We start from the raw sequence: 20,830 nt of genomic DNA, 5'->3' as shown, positions 1-20,830 counted from the left end.
TCAGTGGCTTTTAGGTGACATTACTAGTGGAATTCTGGGAGAAGAGTGGGGCATGCTAGTTACACCATTCTGTGGCCCAGCCATCAGAGAGAGCCATCGCTGGAGGTGAGGGCTACTTGTACAGGAATGTCTCTTGTCCTGATTCTGAGATGCAGTTATCTTTGTTTTTTAAGTTACCTTCCTGTTTACAGTGGGGATTTTCACCTTGGTGCAGAGATGCAAATGCCTGGATGCTGGCAGCTGGGGTTTGTGCGGTTTCCCCAAGGATTCCTTTTCTAACAGCTGGGGACAGGCTGAGACAGCACGGCAGCAGCTGAACCACAGCCATGCTGCCAAATCTGCCTGAGCTTCATGAGCAAACCTCTCTCTTTCCAGCTCGCTCTGATCGTTACCACCACATCAACTCGTATGATGAAGACGACACAACGGAAGACGAGCCAGTCGAGATACGGCAGTTTTCATCTTGCTCTCCCAGATTCAGCAAGGTGGAGTCCTCTCTTGCTGCACTTAATTTCATGCAGTTGTTTTTAACCCTGAAATCTGGCATATGATGCAGTGACTGTAAAGTGTAAGCTTGGAAGCCCCAGGTTCAAATCTCACTGCAGCTTAGGCAAGCCACTGTTCTCTCTCCGCCTCAGCCCTCCTCAGCTGCCAGTATGAGAAGAAGAGTACTGGCCTACTTGTGAGGGCTATTGTAAGAATTACCACAAAATGTGTGTTTTAAGCACTGGAAAATGCAATGCAATATTTCTGTTTCCTTAGTGGTCGTTCTCCAGTGATCCGGGGCTTTGGGGTGCTCTCTGATCCATCCACTAGGAGGCAGGTTCTTTGAATAAATACTTAAACATAAGAGAAACATAGGAAGCTGCCATATACTGAGTCAGACCATTGGTCCATCTAGCTCAGCATTGCCTACCCAGACTGGCAGCGGCTTCTCCAAGGCTGCAGGCAGGAGTCTCTCTCAGCCCTATCTTGGAGATGCCAAAGTAGAGGCAGTGAGGGAACTTGAACCTAAGGTATTCTTCCCAGAGCGGCCCCATCCCCTAAGGGGAATATCTTATAGCAGAGTTCACAGGTAGTCTCCCAATCAAATGCAAACCAGGGTGGAACCTGCTTAGCAAAGGGGAAAGGTCATGCCTGCTACCGCAAGTCCAGCTCTCCTCTCTTGACTAGATGTGGGTTGTGACTGAGACATCTCCCCCTTCTCTCTGGAGCCAGTCTTCTCCTCCTGCCTCCACTCTGAATGAACACGTTCACAGTGATCGGACACAAGTTCAATAACTTACTGTTATTAATCACATTAATGATAAAGCATATAGAGAGAATGGAACATGTGCCCACTTAAATTGCTTTCTGAGCATAAGGCTCAGCACAGTTCTGTAGGGAAAGGATAAATGTATGTATGTTGGTGCTAGGGCTGCCATATTCTGGCTTTCCAAATCTGGGTGCCTAATTTGCATATTATGTACATTGGCTTGAAAATAATTTTGCATATACAAATTAGCGGCTGCACTTTCCAGTTGACTTGTATGTGCTCTGGATATCTGCCAACAATAGTTGGGGAAGATACCTTTGACCATTTCCCTTGACATATTAACAGCAGCAACAGAACAACAACAAAAAAGCACAGCTTTTTAATTAAGGCTGCAATTCTGTACACACTTTTTTGAGAGAAGATCTGATTGAAACCAAGGCTGCATGCATTGAACGTAAAGCCAAGGAAGTCCTTAAACATTACAATACACAGCCTGATAGGCAGGCAGGCTACCAGGCAGGCAGGCAGGCAGGCGGGCTACCATTTACATCAAAAGCAAACTAGCCTCTCAGCTGCCCGATAGAGATCTCCTGCTGATATAAAAACCAAAGGCAACATTCCTCAGGGGATTACTGTACTTGTGAAAGTGAAATGCTTCCATCAAGCCTCCTGTGCTACCTCCTTAATCCAAGTCCAGTGGTTGAGCAGAATAGTGACATCACGTTTTGCTCCATAACTCCATTTCTACAAAGGCTAGAGTTCAGGGGGTTTTTTTTTGGGGGGGGGGTAATGAAAGCTGAAATCCAGTTGAATCCAGGTAGGCTAAGCAATCCGGGTGAGATGCTTAAAATCCGGGTGAAACCCAGAATTCTGGGGGGCAGGGCAACTCTAGTTGGTGCAGAAGTGTCATCAGCAGCCCAGTCCTATGTTAAAGGGGACTTAGGGTGGAACTGCCTGTAATGTCCAGGCAGGGTCTACTTGGAGGGGAGAGCTGATGGGACGGAAGGGTGCCTAACCCCTCCTGTCCCATCCCCTTCTCTCCTTAGGCCATTTTTTATTCCAGCCAGGCTCCAAAACGGGGAGGAAGCCCTGCAAGTGAAATTGTTTGAAATGGTCTTGGGAAGGCAGCATTTGCAGGGGAGAAGCCATGGGTGGGGGAAGAATTTCGAACACCGTCATTCCCCTGGTGAATTTTTGGGGGTGGGGAGTGCCGTCTGAATGACACCAAAAATGTCATTCAGACAGGGCAAACCCTGTGCACTGTTTACTCTAGGGATGTGCATGAACCGGTCCGGAGGCCATGACAGAGGCCTCCAAACCGGTTCAAACGTGGCCCAGTTCGGCGGTCCAGCAGGGGGTGGTTCTTTCAAGGCGGGGGGGTTGCACTTACTCCTCCCACCGCTTCCCCCTGCTGGCGCTCCATTTTTTGGAAATTATTTGGGGGCAGCAGCATTCCTCCCTGCTCCTGTTGTTTGCACGAAAGACCGGAAATAGTAATCGCACGAGCGCCCGCTGGCGGGGGGAAAGCAGCGGGAGGGGTAAGTACAACCCCCCGCCATTAAAGGGAGACCCCCGCCAGCGCTGGACCACGCCTCTGCGGTTCCGTGCATGTCCCTAGTTCACTCACTGCATACCCCTCATGTGGTTCTGCATGCGTGTCTTTCGGTACTGCTCAGTCCACAGGACATGTTTCCTTAGCATCCCGTGCCTTTCTCCCCCTTCCCCAGGTGTATAGCAGCATGGAGCACCTGTCCCAGCATGAGCAGAAGACTCCGAGTGTCACCAAGCGGGACCAGAGCAACAAGCACAAAGACGAGAAGCTGGGCAAGCGGGAGAGCCTGGGCAGCTTCACCCTCCGAGACAAGAGCTGGCGCACCAACTCCCCAGAGATGTGAGTTCTGCTCGGCACAACCTGCAGTGCCTGCTTCTTTCCCAGACTTGGTGGAGGCCAGTGCTCCCTCTAACAGGGATTCCCAGATGCTGTTGACTACAACTCCCAGAATCCCCAGCTGCAAGGGCTTTTGTAGTGGGGATTGTGGGAGTTGTAGTCAGCAACATCTGGGAATCCCTGTTAGAGAGAACACTCGTGGAGGCTGGCGTGGCGGGCGGGTTTCTGGTTCCTTCATTCTGTCTCCAGCTCTGAAAATGGGATTTGAGGTTTTCACAAGCTCTATTCAGACCTTATGTTCTGTGTGCATACCGAAGTCTGTACATGTGCACATGTTTTTGTATTAATAATTATACACTTAAAAGTGAACCTGATACAGGCCTCCTCAAATACAGCATACAGTTAGGAATTATGCTACTGTACATGCTTTGAACATAATGTATAAATGACAGTATATGATCTATACATGCATACACGGCATACAAATTGTATATGTGTTGAACATAACTGGTGGTCAGTGTGTGAGGGAAAGGAACTCCCTTCCTTAACATTATTTCATATGTCGCAGGGATTTGTCTACAAACACTAGGGCTCCCAACTGATTAAACAGGCACCACCTTCTTCTCCAATAACCTAATTGTTTAAATTTAAATATAGTTGTATATTATCAAAACATCATTGTAAGTGCCTGTTTCGGGTTACTGAAGGAAGTGTGAGGTCACATATGGGTTTATTAAGCAAAAGGTATCATCCATGGTCAAGGGGAAAGGCCATCATTAAACCAATTGACTCAGCTAAAGCTTTAGTTGATCAATCTACCGATTAGTGTTAATGCAGCTGTGTTGTGATGAGGTTTGATTCAAATTAAGCCCTAGCCCATGTTTTGACATGGCCCGGACTCTGTGAGACTTTTGGGGCCTAGTCAGCTTGCTTGTTTCTCTCTCCCAGGAAGCGTCTCTCAGCCTCGGAGTCGTCCTACACAGAGAGCGACTCGAGCCCCCCGCTGGGTGCACGGCGACGCTTTTCAGCCCTGATGGACACCAGCCGTTTTGCTGTGCCCCTGGAAACCGACCACGAGACTCTTGCCAAGGGGCCTGTGAGGGCACCCACAGAGAATGGAGCCACAGGGCCCTCCCCACAGGCGGAAGGCAAGGAGGGAGCAGCAGGAGATGCCAGGCAGTGTCCTGCCGCTGGAGAGGCTGAGGCAGGTGAGCACTGGCCAAAGGGAGGCAGGATGACCTCTTGCAGAAAGCCTTCGCTCTGGGAGGCTGAGGGAAGAAGCCGCAGTCAAAGGCCCAACGGTTGTGACAGAAAATGTGTCTGTGTTATGACTTAAACAGGTTTAGGGTCATTGACACCTATTTTTTTAACCTCTTCAAGCCTTTCTCTCCTTCCCAGCCTCTTAACGAGGAGGAGAATGGCATTCTCGTGTACCTCTTGGGGAGGGAGGGTGGAGAAGAGGAAGAGCGAGTACGCCCCATATAATCTGAATGGCCACGGAGCAGTTCCAGTCACTTGGGTTTCATTTCAATGCAAATCTCAAATATCTGTTTGGCCACTGAGGGCCTTTCCGGTAGATGGTTTTATTGCACAATAAATGCATCATTGTTAGCTGCAGGAAATCCAGATGTCTCTCCCTCCCTCCAGTAAACACATCTATTGCAGGGAAACTGCAGTTTCCCAACATTCAGGCTGCGATGTTTTGTTGCCGAGAAAATGCAGGCTCTTGCCTCCTATCCCCTTGGACCACTCCTATTGCAGTCGCGAGTGTGCATCACGGTAGGATTGACTGATTGTGTTTGATAGAGGCCTGGGATCAAATCTTTCGGTGTCTTGGGCAGGGGATCAAAACGTCGTGACTCCTTCCCTCCAATGCCATGCTTCTGTGTTGTCATTTCAATGGGGCTTTCACAAGAGAACTTCCCAGTAGCTTCTGCCCCTGGGGGCAAATCCATCTGTCTCCCACTCTGCCACCTTTAGTGACACCTACAGTCTCCCCTTTGAAATGGCTGCTTTGCTTTATTTTATGGTTGGGGATGGCCTTGACAGAATGACGTCTCCCTTTCTTGTGGCATTTTGCAACGGCTTATTTATATGCTAGAGCATGGTTGCTGCCCAGCTGTGCCACGGAACTGAAAAAGTGCTCATGACGCCCTTTAAAAAAAAAACACCTCCTGCAAAGTGGAGAACGTCCCTTTCCATCCACAATACTCCACCATTTTGTTAATCTCCCTTGCCCCTGCTCTTAAAAAATAAATTTAAAAAAAAGTTCCTTGGCAGTTGTAACCTTCCCCCTCTCTAGTCTAGCAGTGCATATTTTCCCTGGTAAAATAAATGGCAGAAAGGCTTCCTTTCTCGTCTGCATTGTGTAGGGATGGGATTTCACACCATTGGCACAGGACCAGGGCTGGTGGGGGCAGTATCATGCCAAGTATAAAAGGTGTGTCTCGGGGGGGGGATGTCCATCTTTTGGTAAAGCGTTGTCAGCAAGCAGCCCTACACATTCCTGTGTCGGCTGATCCCTGTCCACACACAACTGGCCCTGCTCCTCCATCATTTCATTTGACACTTTTGTTGTGCTTCTGGAGCCTGGCCTCACCCCTCCCCAGCAGCAGATACGTCAGCTGTAAGTGCTCAAAGGCACTTACAGGAAAATGACAGGATTTCTTAAAGAGTCAATACTGCAGTTAGGCCAGTTTTTGGAGTTGTATTAGAAGGAAGCTGTAGTGTATTGGAAGGCCTGTTGCTGAGAGCTAGGTTGAAACCTGGGGCTTCTCAGAAGCTTTATAACGTCTGACATCTTGAAAATCCTAGTTTTACAAAAGTTGTGTCCGTAGGTTGAACTACACGTTCCATGCATAATTTGTCCCTGCGTGTAGATTTTGTGTAAGTAGCAACGGTGGGGGTTGGATCAGGATTGTGGTATGCAAGAAGGGAGTCTTATGCCATTTTCTGCTGCATCACGGTCGTGGCAGACACCCCTGAAACTGTTTTTAGCCTGGGGAGGAAGTTTCCATTGGTGTCAGTGGGTGCTTCCCTCCCGAGGCTGCTGGCGGGGCCACATTTTAGTCAGGACTGTGGTATGAGAGGACAGGGTTAAATACCCCCATGATCATGTGCTGTGGTCTCAAGCCTGGTCAGAACCCCCATGACTTCTCCTTAACTTAAACAAGCAAAAAACCACAGGGCAGGACTCTGCATTGAATGCAACAGGTCCTTTAGCCCTAGGAATCCAGCCCAGTGAGACAGAACGGTCTCAGGAGTGCCTGGGCTCATACTGGAGGCTTCCTGAGCTGGCAGTGCCGAGCCAGCTGCCGGATCCAGCCCCGGCCTAAGCGATCTCCCCCAGCTCCTGCACGGCCTTCTTGGAGAGAGGGAGATGAGGGCACCCTCCCATCCCTTTGCATGGCATCCTAAAGTCAGCCATTGGAGGGGAAGCGGTCATGATTTCCTGGGTAGTGTGGCAGAGTCCTGTAGCCCAAGCAACCGATTGGGTAGCTTCAGCTCTGCGCATGCGCACACACACACACACACACACACCGCCCAACTGCCCACAGGAGTTTGATCTAGGTTCGGTGTGCCCAGTCAGCAGGGCAGGCAGCTTGGTAGCAAGAGCGGGGGGGTGTCGCCCTTTGAGGGGTTCCTAGTGTCAGGCGATCATATGCTGTCATCCCTTTTCGCCCTGTTCCTGTGAGGTTGGTGGCCAGCTAGGACTTGGCCCTGGGCCTCTGAGCTCCTCTGGGGTACACTGGACGCTCCACCACATCCCCCATCTCCCCCCCCCGCCCCCACTTGGTATTGAGAAGGTATGGGTGGGCAGATTGGCCCTGAGAGTGGGTGGGGCCTGCCAGGGGTCTGAAGCGCCGCCGCGGTGCATGGTGGGCGGTGCACCCGACATCCCCCGGAGGGTGGTGGGCAGTCGTCCCTGGTGGCCGGGCCTCCCTGCCCTGTGGCCCTTGTGTGACAGTGGGGGTGCCCGGAGTGTGGTCCTGTGACGCAGGGCTGGAGTCCTCCTCATCCCTCCCTCTCTCTCCACTCCCCACCAGGCAATAAATCAAAAGCGGGTGAGCTACAGCCCCCAAAGGAGCTGGACCCATCAGCCCCCAAAGCTACCAATGACTTGGTGCTGCGTCGGGCCCGGCACCAGCAGCTCTCAGGGGACTCCACGGCCGAGAAGCGCAGCTCCCGCACAGGGGGCAAGGTCATCAAATCTGCCTCCGCTACTGCGCTGTCCGTCATTATCCCCACAGGTACGGGCCCTCCTCCTCTTGCCCCCCCTGCACACCGGCCCCCACACCTGCAGGCACAGCACTGACCCCTAGGAATGGCTTCTCCCTCCTGAACCCTGTTTCAAGCCTGACCCCCCCCCGGAACCCTCACAGTCCCACCCCACCCCACCCCCACCAGTAGCCCCCGGCTGTTCTCCACACCTTCTGCTGAACCCCCCACCCCCACCCCCCAGTCCTTCGCAAGTTCCACTCCCCCCCCTCCCCTTCTGCCAGACAGGCCGCTTCCATGGGCGGCCCCATGATCCCAACTGTCCAGTGACCTTCAGTGGCCATCCAGCCCCAGCCCCATCGGAGCAAATGCTCCATGGTCCAGCTTCAACCTGTGCCTTGCTGCCCCGCATGCGCCACCTCCCCGCTAGTACTTCTGACATCGCTGCTGGGGCTGTGTGTCTTCTGCAATCAAAATAATCTGCCTCGGGAAAAGGGGAACCCTGCAACCCTGCCTAAATGATGCAAATGCATGATGTCTCTTCCTTTGCATGATTTATTCTGCAGTTTCTTCTGTTTTGCATAATGCGTCCTGCTTCTGCTGCTTTTGGGGAGAGGCAAGGAGCTGTGCAGGGCACTGGAGCCCCTCCCCTCCCCCCCCAGCTACAGGAAATCGGATGAATCCATTCCACCACCAGCTGCTGAGGATTTCACCAGCGATTGTCCACACACGCTGTCAAGCATGTCTTCACAGCCATAAGGCCTAGAAACTTGTGTTTGTTTGAAACAAAAGCTGGAATTTCTCAGGAAGGTCAATTCTGTGCCAGATGCCGCCCTCTGTGGCTTGGAATTGTGCCCTACAATTGATAACGTTGATCGTTGCCTCTCTCTGGCGGTGGTCCATTCTGTGTACTGTGTGGGGCAACAGAGAAAGGCCGCCCTGGTGGGCCGCTGCTGGGGGCCGTTTGGCCTTCCCGACTAGAGATCCGTGCACCAGGCTTCATTTGCCTGAAGAATCTCTGAGAGACTTAGCTCTGCCCTGCTAGGCACCCTCCCTAGGGTGCTGCTTCCAAAGTCAGAGTCCCAGCCCTCAAATTCGCCCTAGACATCTCCCTAACTGTACAAGGTTCTCTACCTGCTGCCGACAGGTGCTGGGAAATGACTGAAGTGGGAGTTCAGAGGGCTAAGCTAGGCTGCCTGCAGAGAGCAGGGGAGGCTGGGAGCTAGGACTCCGGGCTTCTGTTTCCTCTTCTGGGAGGCCAAAGGTGCTGCTGGGTGCTTTTCCCATGAAACTGGGGAGGGCTTCCTGCTGACCCTTTCACCCTCTCTTCCTCTCCTTGCAGTGGAACAGCACAGTAGCTCACCCCTGGCCAGCCCAATGTCCCCCCGGTCTCTCTCCTCTAACCCATCGTCCCGGGATTCCTCCCCATCGCGGGATTACTCCCCAGCTGTCACCAGTCTGCGCTCACCCATCACTATCCAGCGTTCGGGGAAGAAGTATGGCTTCACGCTGCGCGCCATCCGGGTGTACATGGGGGATAGTGATGTCTATAGTGTACACCACATTGTCTGGGTAAGCGTGCCTGGCGGGAGGGCATTCTGGGGAGGGGAGGCTTAGCAGAGCTCCGCCCGCCCGCCTGCCTGCCCGTTGCTGATGGGGTGAGTGCTGCGGGCAGGACGGAGGCAGGTGTGCTGTGGGCCAAGAGGTCCGGCCCGCCTTGAGATCATCTCTGTGTCCTGTCCTGGCAGCATGTGGAGGAAGGGGGTCCAGCCCACGAGGCAGGGCTGTGCGCAGGGGACCTCATCACCCACGTCAACGGGGAGCCAGTGCACGGGCTGGTGCACACGGAGGTGGTGGAACTCATCCTGAAGGTGAGTGTGAGCGGGGCCGGCGGCCATTTTTGAGTCTGGAGGACTGGGGGAGATGGGCTTCTGCTCCCGTCCCACAGCCAGCTCCTTTCCCCTTCCCTAGAGTGGCAATAAGGTGATGGTGACCACCACGCCCTTCGAGAACACCTCCATCCGCATCGGGCCGGCCCGCAAGAGCAGCTACAAGTCCAAGATGGCCCGGAGGAACAAGAGGAGTACCAGCAAAGAAGGGCAGGAGAGGTGAGAGGCGCGGAGGAGCACAGAGCGGGGAAGGGGTTCCTCCTCCTGTCTTCTTTATTCGTTCTGTGTCAGCCGCTTGTTGTAAAGAGGTATATAAGTCTTTGCAGTGGGAGCAGTCGGTGTGTTGAGAGTCCAGCTGCACCCCCTCTGGGTTAACCCCTTTCCATCTTCTCTTCCTTCGCCAGCACTAAAAAGCGCAGCTCCCTGTTCCGCAAGATCACCAAGCAATCGAACCTGCTACACACCAGTCGTAGCTTGTCGTCTCTGAACCGCTCCCTGTCCTCTAGTGACAGTCTGCCTGGCTCCCCCACCCACGGCTTGGGTGCCCGCTCGCCCACCCAGAGCCTGCGCTCCACTCCCGACTCTGCCTACCTTGGTACATTTAATTTAATTTAATTTAATTTAATTTAATTATTTATTTATTAGAGACATTTAATATACCGCCCACTCCGAAGACTCTGGGCGGTGCACAACAACAGGCAAACAGGCGACATTAAAAATTACATTACATCAATAATTAAAAATTATTAAAGAACTAAAATAACTACCAGAAAACAGAAAAATGAACTACAGGGTAAAGGCCTGGCGAAAAAGAAAAGTCTTCAATAGCGATTGGTGCTAGCTAGATCTGTAGAGGGAGAGAGTTCCAAAGGAGCGGGGCAGCAACCGAAAAGGCCCTTTCATGGGTCCTAGAGCCCCGAACATCTCAGAAATCAGGGACCGACAGAAGGGCCATCTGAGGACAAGGACAGCTGTGGGCAAGGGAGAGGAGAGCCAGGGGGATGGGAGGTGCCGTCTGCTCCTGAGAAATCTGAATGGGGAAGAGGGGCTGGCACCCTTGCATGCTCTTTCTTCTTGTCCCCTAAAAGGGAGCTTGGGATAAACTTGGAAGACTGACTCCTGATCTCATTAAGTTTAGCTCCCTTGGAAAGTGATGGCATTGGGTCCTGGTTGCTGTTAAGCATCCTTTTCCCCATTGCCTAGTGAGGGTCCACACAGGGGCTCTTGTCACTCGGTCTGTGATGATTCCCTGCAGGCAGGGGCGTAACGATAGGGGGGGCAGGCAGGGCAGGTGCCCTGGGCGCCACTCCGGTGGGTCATGTGGGGGGCGCCAAAAAGTGGCATCCCCCCCCTGGATCGCCGAGTGCGGTGGCGGTGGTGGCGGATCGCCACCAAGTGCGGCGGTGGCTGGCGGCGGGCGGCCGCGGATCGATTCGCCCGCCGAGTGCAGCCGAGCGACACTGACGCCATAGAATGAACTGCGCAGGCACGCCTCACAGTTGGGAAGCGACGCCGGGCCAGACGGCAGGCCTTGGCGTCGCTCTGCACTCGGCATGCGAATTGATCCGCTGCCGCTCGCCACCGCCGCACTCGGCGATCCGCCGCCACTGCCGCTGCACTCGGCTAGCGATCCGCCGCCACCACCGCCGCACTCGGCCGGTGATCCGCCGCCACCGCTGCCGCACTCGGATCGCCGCCACTGCCCGCCACCACCGTGCTCACTCCAGGGGCTGCCGGCGCAGGTATATGGGGGGCGGGGGGAGGGCGCAATTTCAGGGGCAGACCTTGCCCTGGGCGCCGTTTCCCCCCGTTACGCCACTGCCTGCAGGTGCACATGGCAGACCAGGGAGGAACATGAAATCAGAGCCAGTGGCGCAGTTCACATGGAAGATGGTGGCCCAAGTGATCGGAGTGGTCTCTTTCCTGTACTGGATGAAATCAAGTGCTGGATCAAACCACGTGCCCCAGCACTCTTCTTTCCAGTAGCAGCCAGACAGATCACCCTGGGAAGTCTACTAGTGAGGCTTGAAGGCTTACCCCGAGCGCCAGAGTTGCACTGCCTTTGAATATGGAGATTGCATAAGACAGATGCTGGTGGCAAAGGATAGCGGGGTGGCGATCTGCTTAAATCAAAAAGCACCAAGGCCTCATCATGTGGGCATGCCCTGGCCCTTGACAGTGGCTTAAGCAGGACTGTAGGATGAAGGCCTGTGTCATTGTCTAGCTGGCAGAGCAGGTGTCAGCCCTGTCCAGTGGCCTGAACGGTGCGTTGCCTCATCCGGGCACATCTCCGCCTACATTTCCTCTTCCTTTTGTCTCCTCCTAGGTGCCTCCTCACAGAGCAGTTCCCCAGCCTCCAGCACACCCAATTCGCCAGCCACCTCATCTCACCATATGCGGCCCAGTACTCTGCATGGCCTGTCCCCTAAATTGCACCGCCAGTACCGCTCTGCCCGCTGCAAGTCAGCAGGCAACATCCCCCTCTCGCCTTTGGCGCACACGCCCTCGCCCACGCAGTCCTCGCCACCCCCACTGCCCGGCCACACTGTGGGCAGCTCCAACACCACCCAGAGCTTCCCAGCCAAGCTGCACTCCTCGCCGCCTGTGGTGCGGCCCCGCCCCAAGAGTGCTGAGCCCCCACGCTCGCCCCTGCTGAAGCGGGTGCAGTCAGCGGAGAAACTGGGCTCTCCGCTCAGCGCTGAGAAGAAGGTGGTGGTGAGGAAGCACAGCCTGGAAGTGGTCCACTCTGAATACCGCAAAGACTTCTACGGAGAGCCGGGCCTTCACAGCCTGGCCGAGTCCGATGGCGAGAGTCCCAACGAGTCGGGTGCTCCAAAGCCACTTGCCACCAGGCGCCTGGGCCGGCAGGAATCCCCACTTAGCTTTGGGGCAGGAGATGGGGAAGCATCCACGGAGACCAACGCCAAGGCAAGGGGACTGGAAGCTGTGCTTGGGGACTGCAGGAGGAGCCAGGCGGTGCAGACTGAGGAGGCGTTTGCGGGAGCAAACCGAGCCCTGGCGAAAGCCCTGAGCCCCGTTCAGGAGCACGAGCAGGGGAGGAAGGGCAGTGGCGAGGCGGAAGTGGCCCCTCAGGGGCCTGTCCCTATTGTGCTGGAGCCGAAAGAGAGCCAAGAGCCTGACCCTCCGGGCAAGCCGCCGGCCTCGCAGCCCTCCCAGGACAAAGCTGGCTCACCCAAGGAGAAGTGGATCTTGGAAGTGGTGGAAGAGCATACCACGCTGGGAACCTGTGCTAAGACGCCCAGTTGCCTGTGCCCAGAGGGGGCCAAAAATGGACTGAAGCGAGGCTCAGCGGAGGCCAAGGGGAAACGGGGGAAAGAAGAGGTGCCTGTGTTGGGGTCTGGGGGCAAGTGTGCAGGAGACACCCCCCGGCCCTCCGCTCCTGCGCTGGAAAAAAAGGGGGCTGCACACTGAAGGCTAGGGGGAGTGGCCTTTCTCACTGTCCCGGCCCCTAGGACCAACTCCTAGCACGCCTCCTTAGTCTTTGCCTTCCAGCCTCTGTGATGATGGTGATGGTGTTATTGTAGCGAGGTCCTACCTCGATGAGAGCTGGAGGGCTCTGGTCCTTATGCTCCCTGTAAATACCAAGGGCAGAAGCATTGACACCTCTCCCCCCTCCCCCACTTCCCTTGGCCATCCCCCTGTGAATGGCATGTCCGGTGTTAGGCCTTGTAAAGTACCTATACATATCTCCCTCTATATATATTATATTATATTATTTATATAAATATATATATATATATGAGCAAGACTACTCTATACATGAAAAGGTTAATACTGTGATCACACCCTTCCCCCAAACCTACTCCCAAGGCCCTGTAGGATTAAACAAAAGGGGAATGGATGTGTAGGGCAAGCTATTAGAACTGGGACACATATACCAAGCTAAATTTTGAATGCAAACAATTTTGCTAATTCACAACATTGCCAAAAAAAACCCCAAACCCGATCTATAGTTCTTGTTGCATCTGCATGCAATGGTTGCATGCAAAGAGGGCGTCCAACTCTCCATGTGAATTTGTCATTGATTCATTGGGGTTTGGGGTAGGGCAGACCAGGGAGGTGGCAGCAGAGCTGTGATGGCACAGCACATACCCCGCCGGCAGCCTGGTAAGCATTGCCAGGCTGGCATTGCCGCAGCCACAAGTGAACACGCTCCCTCCTTCCCGACCACAACTGCTCTCAACTTGTTCATCACTCCTCCCAGCCATTCCTCCTTTCTGTCTTCCTGGGGTGAGGCCTTGGATTTATCTCGTCATTTTTCTGGTTAAACACCCCCACAAGTGAGCCATTTAAATATCAAACTGGCATTTTTAGCAAAGCAAATTACTCCTCTGTCAGTTCCTGGTGTTTGTAAGTCGGTTTCAAATGAAGTCAGGATGATGATGCCTGGATAGAACAAGCCACCTGGAATCCAGCTCTTCAAAAGGCAGAGGCAGCCTCACCACCAAGGCAAGATGAGGCAACCACTTGACATGGGAGGCAGGCTGCTCTGACCAATCCACCATGAAGTTTTCCTGAGCAAGCGTCACGGAAAGTCGAACTTGCACTGGAGAAGTTCCTGGTGGATGGTGTGCCATATCAAGAAGTAGACGGGTGCCATTTGGATTTTTCCCCTCGGTGGGTTTCTCAGCTCAGCCTCCACACTGGCTCTGGCCCTATATAAAGGTAAGATTGTTCAGTCCTCCGAGTGATCCGGAAGCAGAAAATTGCACCTTGTCACTGAATATTTTAGCCTCCAGATGGCTGCCAGGCACAGCCTCATGCTAGGACCTAGGAGCTGTTTTTTGTGCACAGGCTGTGCTCCCGACTTATAGGCCCCTTAGTGAACCCATTTATTTCCAAAAGCCAAGTGGAGGTGTGTGGAATATTGCAGTCTGATGCACCATAACATTAAAGTACATTTGGAGACCATTTTGGACAGCCATCCCAACAGAAAACCATTTCCAAAATTGTATGGATTTGTTTTTTCCTATCTTTGTTCTTCACTGGAAAGATCAAAGCAGCTTAAATGGGACTGTCAGTGATCTGTTGTCCAGGCACTGATTTTATCCCCATTATAACAATCGGTTCTCCCACCCAGGCTGTCAGCGGGGCCCGCTATCAGCTTGTCCATGTGTGAACTAACCTGCAGCCCCAGCATGTTAACCTGTGAGATGTAGCCTTGTGAAAAAGAAAGTAGCGAGGGTGCCCAGTTAGTATGGCTGCCATTAGGCGGAAGTAGGAGCATACAAGCCTCTGAGCTGCCATACAAAATGGCTTCTCCTGGCCTTTTTCTGTATGCATGTACCTTAATGTACAGATCCACTCTGGCAAGCCTTAGCCCACTTATGACAAGAGCGGGCAACATGAGGGTGAAACCACACTTCATGAAAGTAAGACTGCAAGAACTGGACACTACACAGTTAGTGTGGTTGGCAGCGTTTTGTCCCACAGTGGCTATGCCAGCAGCCTGTGCTGGAGAGATGTTCTCCTGCAGCTACCAAATGATCAAAATGCATGAAACTGCCATGCTGCCTAATGATGCATTTATGTCATCAGTGTTTGTGGGCAGTGATGTCATCATGCATGATGGTTCAATGAATTAGGAGTTTCATTTTTAGGTATTCAACGATGACATCAGAGCAGGCCTCCAGCTGTTACATAGTTTTGTCCACAGACTAGGGTTGCCAGGTCTCCTGAAACTCAGAGCTGGATGTAGAGGGTGGTAGATATATGGTACCTGCTGGGGCAGCAGACAGAGCTTAGTGGTGCCTGGTGGTTCAGGAGTTGAGTCTGATAATGATGTACTGCCAACAGCTGAAGATCTCAAGCCAAACTCTGCCATCCACCCATGGTTTTATAGCCCTTTCAGTTTACAGTGTGCATTACAGCCTTTTTCTTAGGGAGAAGGATGAGGTCTAGGGCATGATAAAAATAGTCTCCCCACCCCACCGCCACTTACTCCTGACCCCTCACCTTGAGTTTTCACTCCTTAGAAAGAAAGCCGCTGAAACCTTGAGTCAAACCCCAAGGCTTGACAACCTGCCACCAATAGAATAATCACATTATGTCAATTAGGAATGGGTTCTAATCCATTAGGAATGGGTTATATCAAACGTGGTCTTCTTGGTAACATCACTGCAGCTTCCGCCTGGTCCAGCTGCCACTCTGTCTCTTCGCCTCTTCCTCATTGGTGCTCACCCAGTCCAATTTCCTCTGAAGGGATAACCTCTATGCAATTACCAGCTGATGGCAGAAGTCTTTTTCCTTTGTCCCTCCCTCTCAAATGCCATTCTTACTATCCCTACATCAACACTCATTAAGTCATCCTTCCTCATCCACCCTATGGTAAAAGTCACTTGTTGTCCTTAAGAGAGCTGGACCCAGAGTCATCAGATCTCCCATTGCTTGGCGGTGCCAGGGAAGATAGTGTTGGAGCAGGTTTAAGGGGAAAGTCAGATCAGCTTCCTTTGAGATCTCATGGCTTACATGTTCCATCAGCTGGCCCTCTACCAAGCCAAATGCACCTCATGAGGGGCTTGATAAAACTCCCTCTCTTGCCTGCCTTGGGACTGCAAGAATGGGGTTGTCAAGCCCCTGGCAAGCCACAGTACATGGCTGATGGGCTGTGTTTGGTTTGGTGGGTTACAATTTATGCCTGCCTGGCCTATGTGCAGTCTCTCTCCCCACCTCCCTTCCCCAAATCCATGAGATCTAGGGCATGGTTAGGCACAGTGTGCTCCATGCAAATCCACAAAACGCAGTGAGTCCTTGAGAAGCCGAGAGTCATAATCCCTAACCAAGCTGGGATAGGTGTAGGGGAAACACTTTCAGTCATCCTTATTTTCTGCCCCGGTCCAGAGCCGCTGGGCCCATAGCTGTGAGAGAAGGGGCAGGGTGGACTCTAGCCCAGTAGTACAGCCTCCCACCCAGTGTGGCCGTCTTGCAGGGGGGGGGTGTTTGTGGGTGTTGTACCTCTCAAGATGTGAGTGCTTGGTGAAGGACCCCAGCCATGCCAGTGTCTCTCTGGGCAAAGGTAGGTAGCCCACCTTCCCTCATAAGGACATGGGAAGCTGACAGCCACACTGCGAGTGTCTCCTCTGAGCCATTATAAGTGTTTCCAGGCATATGAAGGCAGGCATCATTGTCATGTTAATAAACCAACCTGTACAGCGTGTCTGGCCTTTACCTTCTCCCTACTTGCTGACTGGGGGTGGGGTGGGGTGGAGGGATGAGGGGCAATAAAAGAGTGGACATTCTCTGACAACACATCCCGGATCCAGAAAGGTAAGCCAGACCAAGAAGAGACAAGCAGGAAGAGCTGGATTTGGAGGGGGGTATCCTCAACAGAAGAAAAGTGGCCTCAGGCAGAACCAAAGGCCCTGAGAGCAAGGTTTCCATCGGCCCAGGCCGCTTTCTCCCAAGCATGTGCTGCTCAAGTCACATGGCTTTTTATAACAACTTCCCCTGTTATGCCTACAGGCCTCCTCCCTCCTGTCTGGGCCTGGCTTTCCTCCAGCAGTCTACGGCCTGGTGGTTACATAAGAGCCAGGGCGTTGTGCCAGGAGGTTAGTGTTACAAACAAGGCCGCCACTCTGCACGTGAGACTCGTCTCACACGGCACTGTGTGCCAGGACAAGGAAACCAGGGCAGAGTCACCTCCACAGGGGCCAAGGAACTACCCACTGCCAGTTTTGTTTCTGTGGATCTGTTTCAGGCTGGGGCTGCGTCCGCATAGCTGCGCAGTTGACTCACTAAGCAACAAAATCCACCCTGATCTCTCAGACTCTGGGTTAGATCGAAAGAAGCAGTCAGTGCTGGGGTTGCCCTACCCCTCAGCTTATTCCTTCATAGGCACAATGTTCCTAATAAAAAAGGGAAACTTCAAGGCCATCCCATACCCAAGGCTTCTCCTGGTGCACCCATCTTTACAAGAGGCTTCTTTCTGTCACGTCAGAAATAAATTACTACCCAGCAAACTTACCTGCTCTCCCCCCACACACATATACACCTTGACACATCCAAGCAAAGTCTTAGCATGAAGTCCAATGTTTGGTAGGTTTTGGATACTGTTGAGGACATAAATGATCCATGGGACACAATCCACCAAGATGGGCCAACATAAGTCCCACTGAAATTAACAGAAATTCTGTGGGAGCAGTACATTTCTGTGAGGCTTGTGTAATGAAACTTCCCGGGCGATATGGACCATGTTAGTTAATGGAAAGTGAGCCTACTAGGATTTTCTACTCCGATCTCAACACAGTTTGAGCCAGACCTGTACACCCAAATCTCATCTGAATATTTCCCATTAGAAACATGAGTCCTCAGCATAACCTATTACCTGTTGAGCATCCTAGCCAGCTGAGTGTGTTGCTAAAATAACAAATGTGTCGGAAGATATCAGTGCCAGTGACTTTTATGCCAAGCCTGAAATGCTTGGCTGTTGCAAGCTGGATGGTAAATATGTAGGTTTCCCCATCTTTCCTGTGTATGCTTATAAATGATGTGAGAAACTGCTTTAGCAACTGGGGACTATCATGGCACATGCAGGGGTAGTTACTCTAACACAATTAATGTGGAGTGCAATGGTATAATTAGAGTACATGATGTACGTTTGCCCCCTCCCCACCAAGATTTATCTTGAAATGATGATGCCCCACTTGTAACAGACCAAAACAAACAAGAGTCTCCCATCATGGAGCTCTAGATGTCAGAAATGGCTATCATTAAATATCAAATGATGTTTCTCAACCCTCTCTGTGCCAACCCTTGGACTCCCATTTCCCCCATGGTCTTCTAGCAACCCAGAAGTTCTGATTCACACCCGCCATCTCTAACCCACTAATCATGGCTCCTTCTCCAAGTTAGCACTCAAATCTGCAATGCAAGGACCACCTGAATAGAATGGTTCAATTCATAAAGGCAACATTTCCATCTGGGGGCTAAATTAAGACTACAGCAACCAAACATGATAAAGATTCAGCGCCTTTCTGGAGATACCCTCCGAGTACTCAAAGGAGAGCGTGAGCTGAACTCTCGCCACCTCTTCACTTCTAGTGTGACTCAGCAGTGCCTGGAAGGCGGTGGCTTCTAGAAGGAAAGGTGACCAGGCAGTTGCCTGCATCTCAGCAACAGTGGAAATTACTTCATCCAATTACTGGGTCATTAATCTTCTTTGTTTAGAGTGCTCTTGGTAGCCACTGCCTCATGGTCCACCTCACTAACATGAGGGAGGCACTGAGACAATTATAGCCATCAAACTGGCTATGAGTCATTTCCAGCTTGATGGCTAACATTGTCTAAGTACCTCCCTCATGTTAGTGAGGTGCATTTACACACAAAATGATTGTAACATGTAAGCGTGTAACACACGCTTTGTATTCTTCTGACAAACCACATCCCCACAGTTCCAGGTCCACTTTTCATTCAAGTCCTTTTGAATCTGAATGTTCCCGAGTTTCAAGAAGCAGACAGGGGTCTGTGTCTTTCCCAACTCCTCTAGCATCTCCCAGTCTGCTCACATATCCAGACATGTTGGAGAGCATACATACTTGGAGTAAATTGTGTTTTGTCTGGTGTCTTCACCAAGAGCACAGTTCAAAACCTTGCCTACAGTACTATCCTAGTCAGATCGTATTCCTACTGACCCATCCAATCACTCTGTTCTGCAAGAACATAAGAAGAGTCCTACTGGATCGGACCACAGATTCATCTAGCCTAAGATCATATCTTCAATAGCTGCCAAACAGCTGCCTCTGAGATGTTTACAAATGAAAGGAAGACACAACCCTCCCTTGTTGTTTGTACCTAGCAGCTGGTATTCAGAAGTGCACTACTTCCGTAAATGCAGGTGTAATTAAGCTGCCTGCCATGGCTAAAAGTCATTGATAGACCTATCATGTTTTAAAAGCTAGTTAAGCCATTGGCCGCCGCCACACCTAACAGTGAATTCCATGAATTAATTGTGTGTTGTGTGAAGAAATAGTTCCTTCCCTCTGTTCTCCTGACTCTACTGCCAAGCAGTTGCATTGGATGACCCTGAAGCCTAGTGTTATGAGATAAAAAATTTCTAAATCTCTATCATGTCCCGCAATGGATTGTCTTCCACCTCCTCAAAACTAAGAAATCCCCAAGGCTTTACCTTTCCTTATAGGGAAAATGCTCTTGGTTGCCTTGTTTATTGTTTTCTGCATCTATTCCAGCTCAATGAGATCCTTTTTAAGATGGAACAACCAGAACTTCATACAGTATTTCAAATGTGGCCCCTCTCTCCATAAGTTATACAAACTCCTAATATGTTCCCTAGCCACCTAATGGTGCAGCAGGGAAGTAACTTGCCTAGCGAGCAAGAGGTCACCAATTCAAATCCCCGCTGGTATGTTTCCCAGACTATGGGGAAAGTACTGAAAGGCATAATCTCATACTGCGTGGGAGGAGGCAATGGTAAACCTCTCCTGTATTCTATCAAAGACAACCACATGGCTCTGTGGTCACCAGGAGTCTACACCGACTCGACAGCACAACTTTACTTTTAATATGTTCCCTAAAACATATGGCAACTTCTGTCCCATTCTTCCCACTCATCACCTTTAGTCTTTGCTGAACCTTCTTATCTCTTCCATTGGTGTTTCCCATCATGCCTTGCCATGCTAGTTATCACTCATATGCATGGATGGTGTCATCAGCATCTGCTGCAGGTTGCATGGGCACATCTTTAAAGTCCCCGTGGGGGGGGGGTTGATTTCCACCTTGCAAGTCACAGTCAACTGGGAGATTCTAGATGCTCATGCAAACTGTAGTTTCACATGGGCAAGGTGGCCCTGGATACACTCAGGCTCTCTGAGGCACAGTGGCCCGCATGGCAGAAATCAGATCCTCCTCAAACCTTGGACAATCTGATGGGTCAGGAACACCTGATCTGTGTTATACAGGCTCTAGCAACAGGTGTGAGGTTCTATTGGCCCATGGGCCTACAGGTCTTAGAGGAAACGTGGTGTGAGGCAGGGGGCTTTCTGGGTCTGGACTGAAATTCAGTGAGGGCCTCCCACTTACATTTGATGATGAAGTCTGTTATGGCAGACCCTAAATAAACAGAAATTTCTAAGAGAATTAAATGTCAACGTTCTAATTCCTGCTTTGGAAGCCCAGCGGGAGAGTTCATGGATGCCAGCATGGCAACTGAATATCCATGTTTCTGGGATTATTTTTAGCTCTGAATGTGTTTGAGCTGGCAGGAAATAGCCATCTGTCAGGGATGGGGTAGCCAATTCCTTTTCTGAGCAAGGGGGCTGACCTGGAAGACCTGCAACCCAATTTCTTTTAATATGATTCAGCATCTCACTTCTTCCTCCACTTCTCCCTTTTCTGTCTAGCCCACACACCCATACGATTCTTCCCGCTTCTATCCATGACTGTCCCCATTCCACTCCCCGACTTCTTTGTAATACTTCCTATGGCATGATTGGGTATATACTCAGCTTCACATAGGGAAGGCTATTATTTTACCCTCACATCATTCTGGGTTAAACCGTTCTTCCATGGCCTGATGCACATGCTGCTGTCAAAGTGGTATCATTA

At 51.7% G+C, this 20,830-nt stretch overlaps 1 protein-coding gene across 6 annotated transcripts in view; it reads left to right on the top strand.

The window, feature by feature from the left end:
• Positions 1 to 16,427, top strand: part of MAST1 (microtubule associated serine/threonine kinase 1) — a 128,824-nt gene extending 112,397 nt beyond the window's left edge. For 5 of the 6 annotated variants that reach the window (XM_053294243.1, XM_053294242.1, XM_053294241.1 and 2 more), the window contains 9 exons: positions 376 to 485; positions 2,983 to 3,146; positions 4,092 to 4,351; positions 7,190 to 7,393; positions 8,704 to 8,933; positions 9,110 to 9,232; positions 9,333 to 9,469; positions 9,655 to 9,845; positions 11,577 to 16,427. In XM_053294243.1, coding sequence (XP_053150218.1) covers positions 376 to 485; positions 2,983 to 3,146; positions 4,092 to 4,351; positions 7,190 to 7,393; positions 8,704 to 8,933; positions 9,110 to 9,232; positions 9,333 to 9,469; positions 9,655 to 9,845; positions 11,577 to 12,682 — 2,525 coding nt within the window. In that variant the 3' untranslated portion in view covers positions 12,683 to 16,427. The remainder of the gene's footprint in view (positions 1 to 375; positions 486 to 2,982; positions 3,147 to 4,091; positions 4,352 to 7,189; positions 7,394 to 8,703; positions 8,934 to 9,109; positions 9,233 to 9,332; positions 9,470 to 9,654; positions 9,846 to 11,576) is intronic. The other variant, XM_053294246.1, reaches the window with a different exon arrangement.
• Positions 16,428 to 20,830: the final 4,403 nt, after the last annotated feature.

This window comes from Hemicordylus capensis, chromosome 2, assembly GCF_027244095.1.
Source record: "Hemicordylus capensis ecotype Gifberg chromosome 2, rHemCap1.1.pri, whole genome shotgun sequence".
NCBI classification, from domain to species: Eukaryota; Metazoa; Chordata; class Lepidosauria; order Squamata; family Cordylidae; genus Hemicordylus; species Hemicordylus capensis.
Note: the sequence above shows the minus strand (reverse complement) of the source record. Positions and strands in the feature narration are given on the sequence as shown.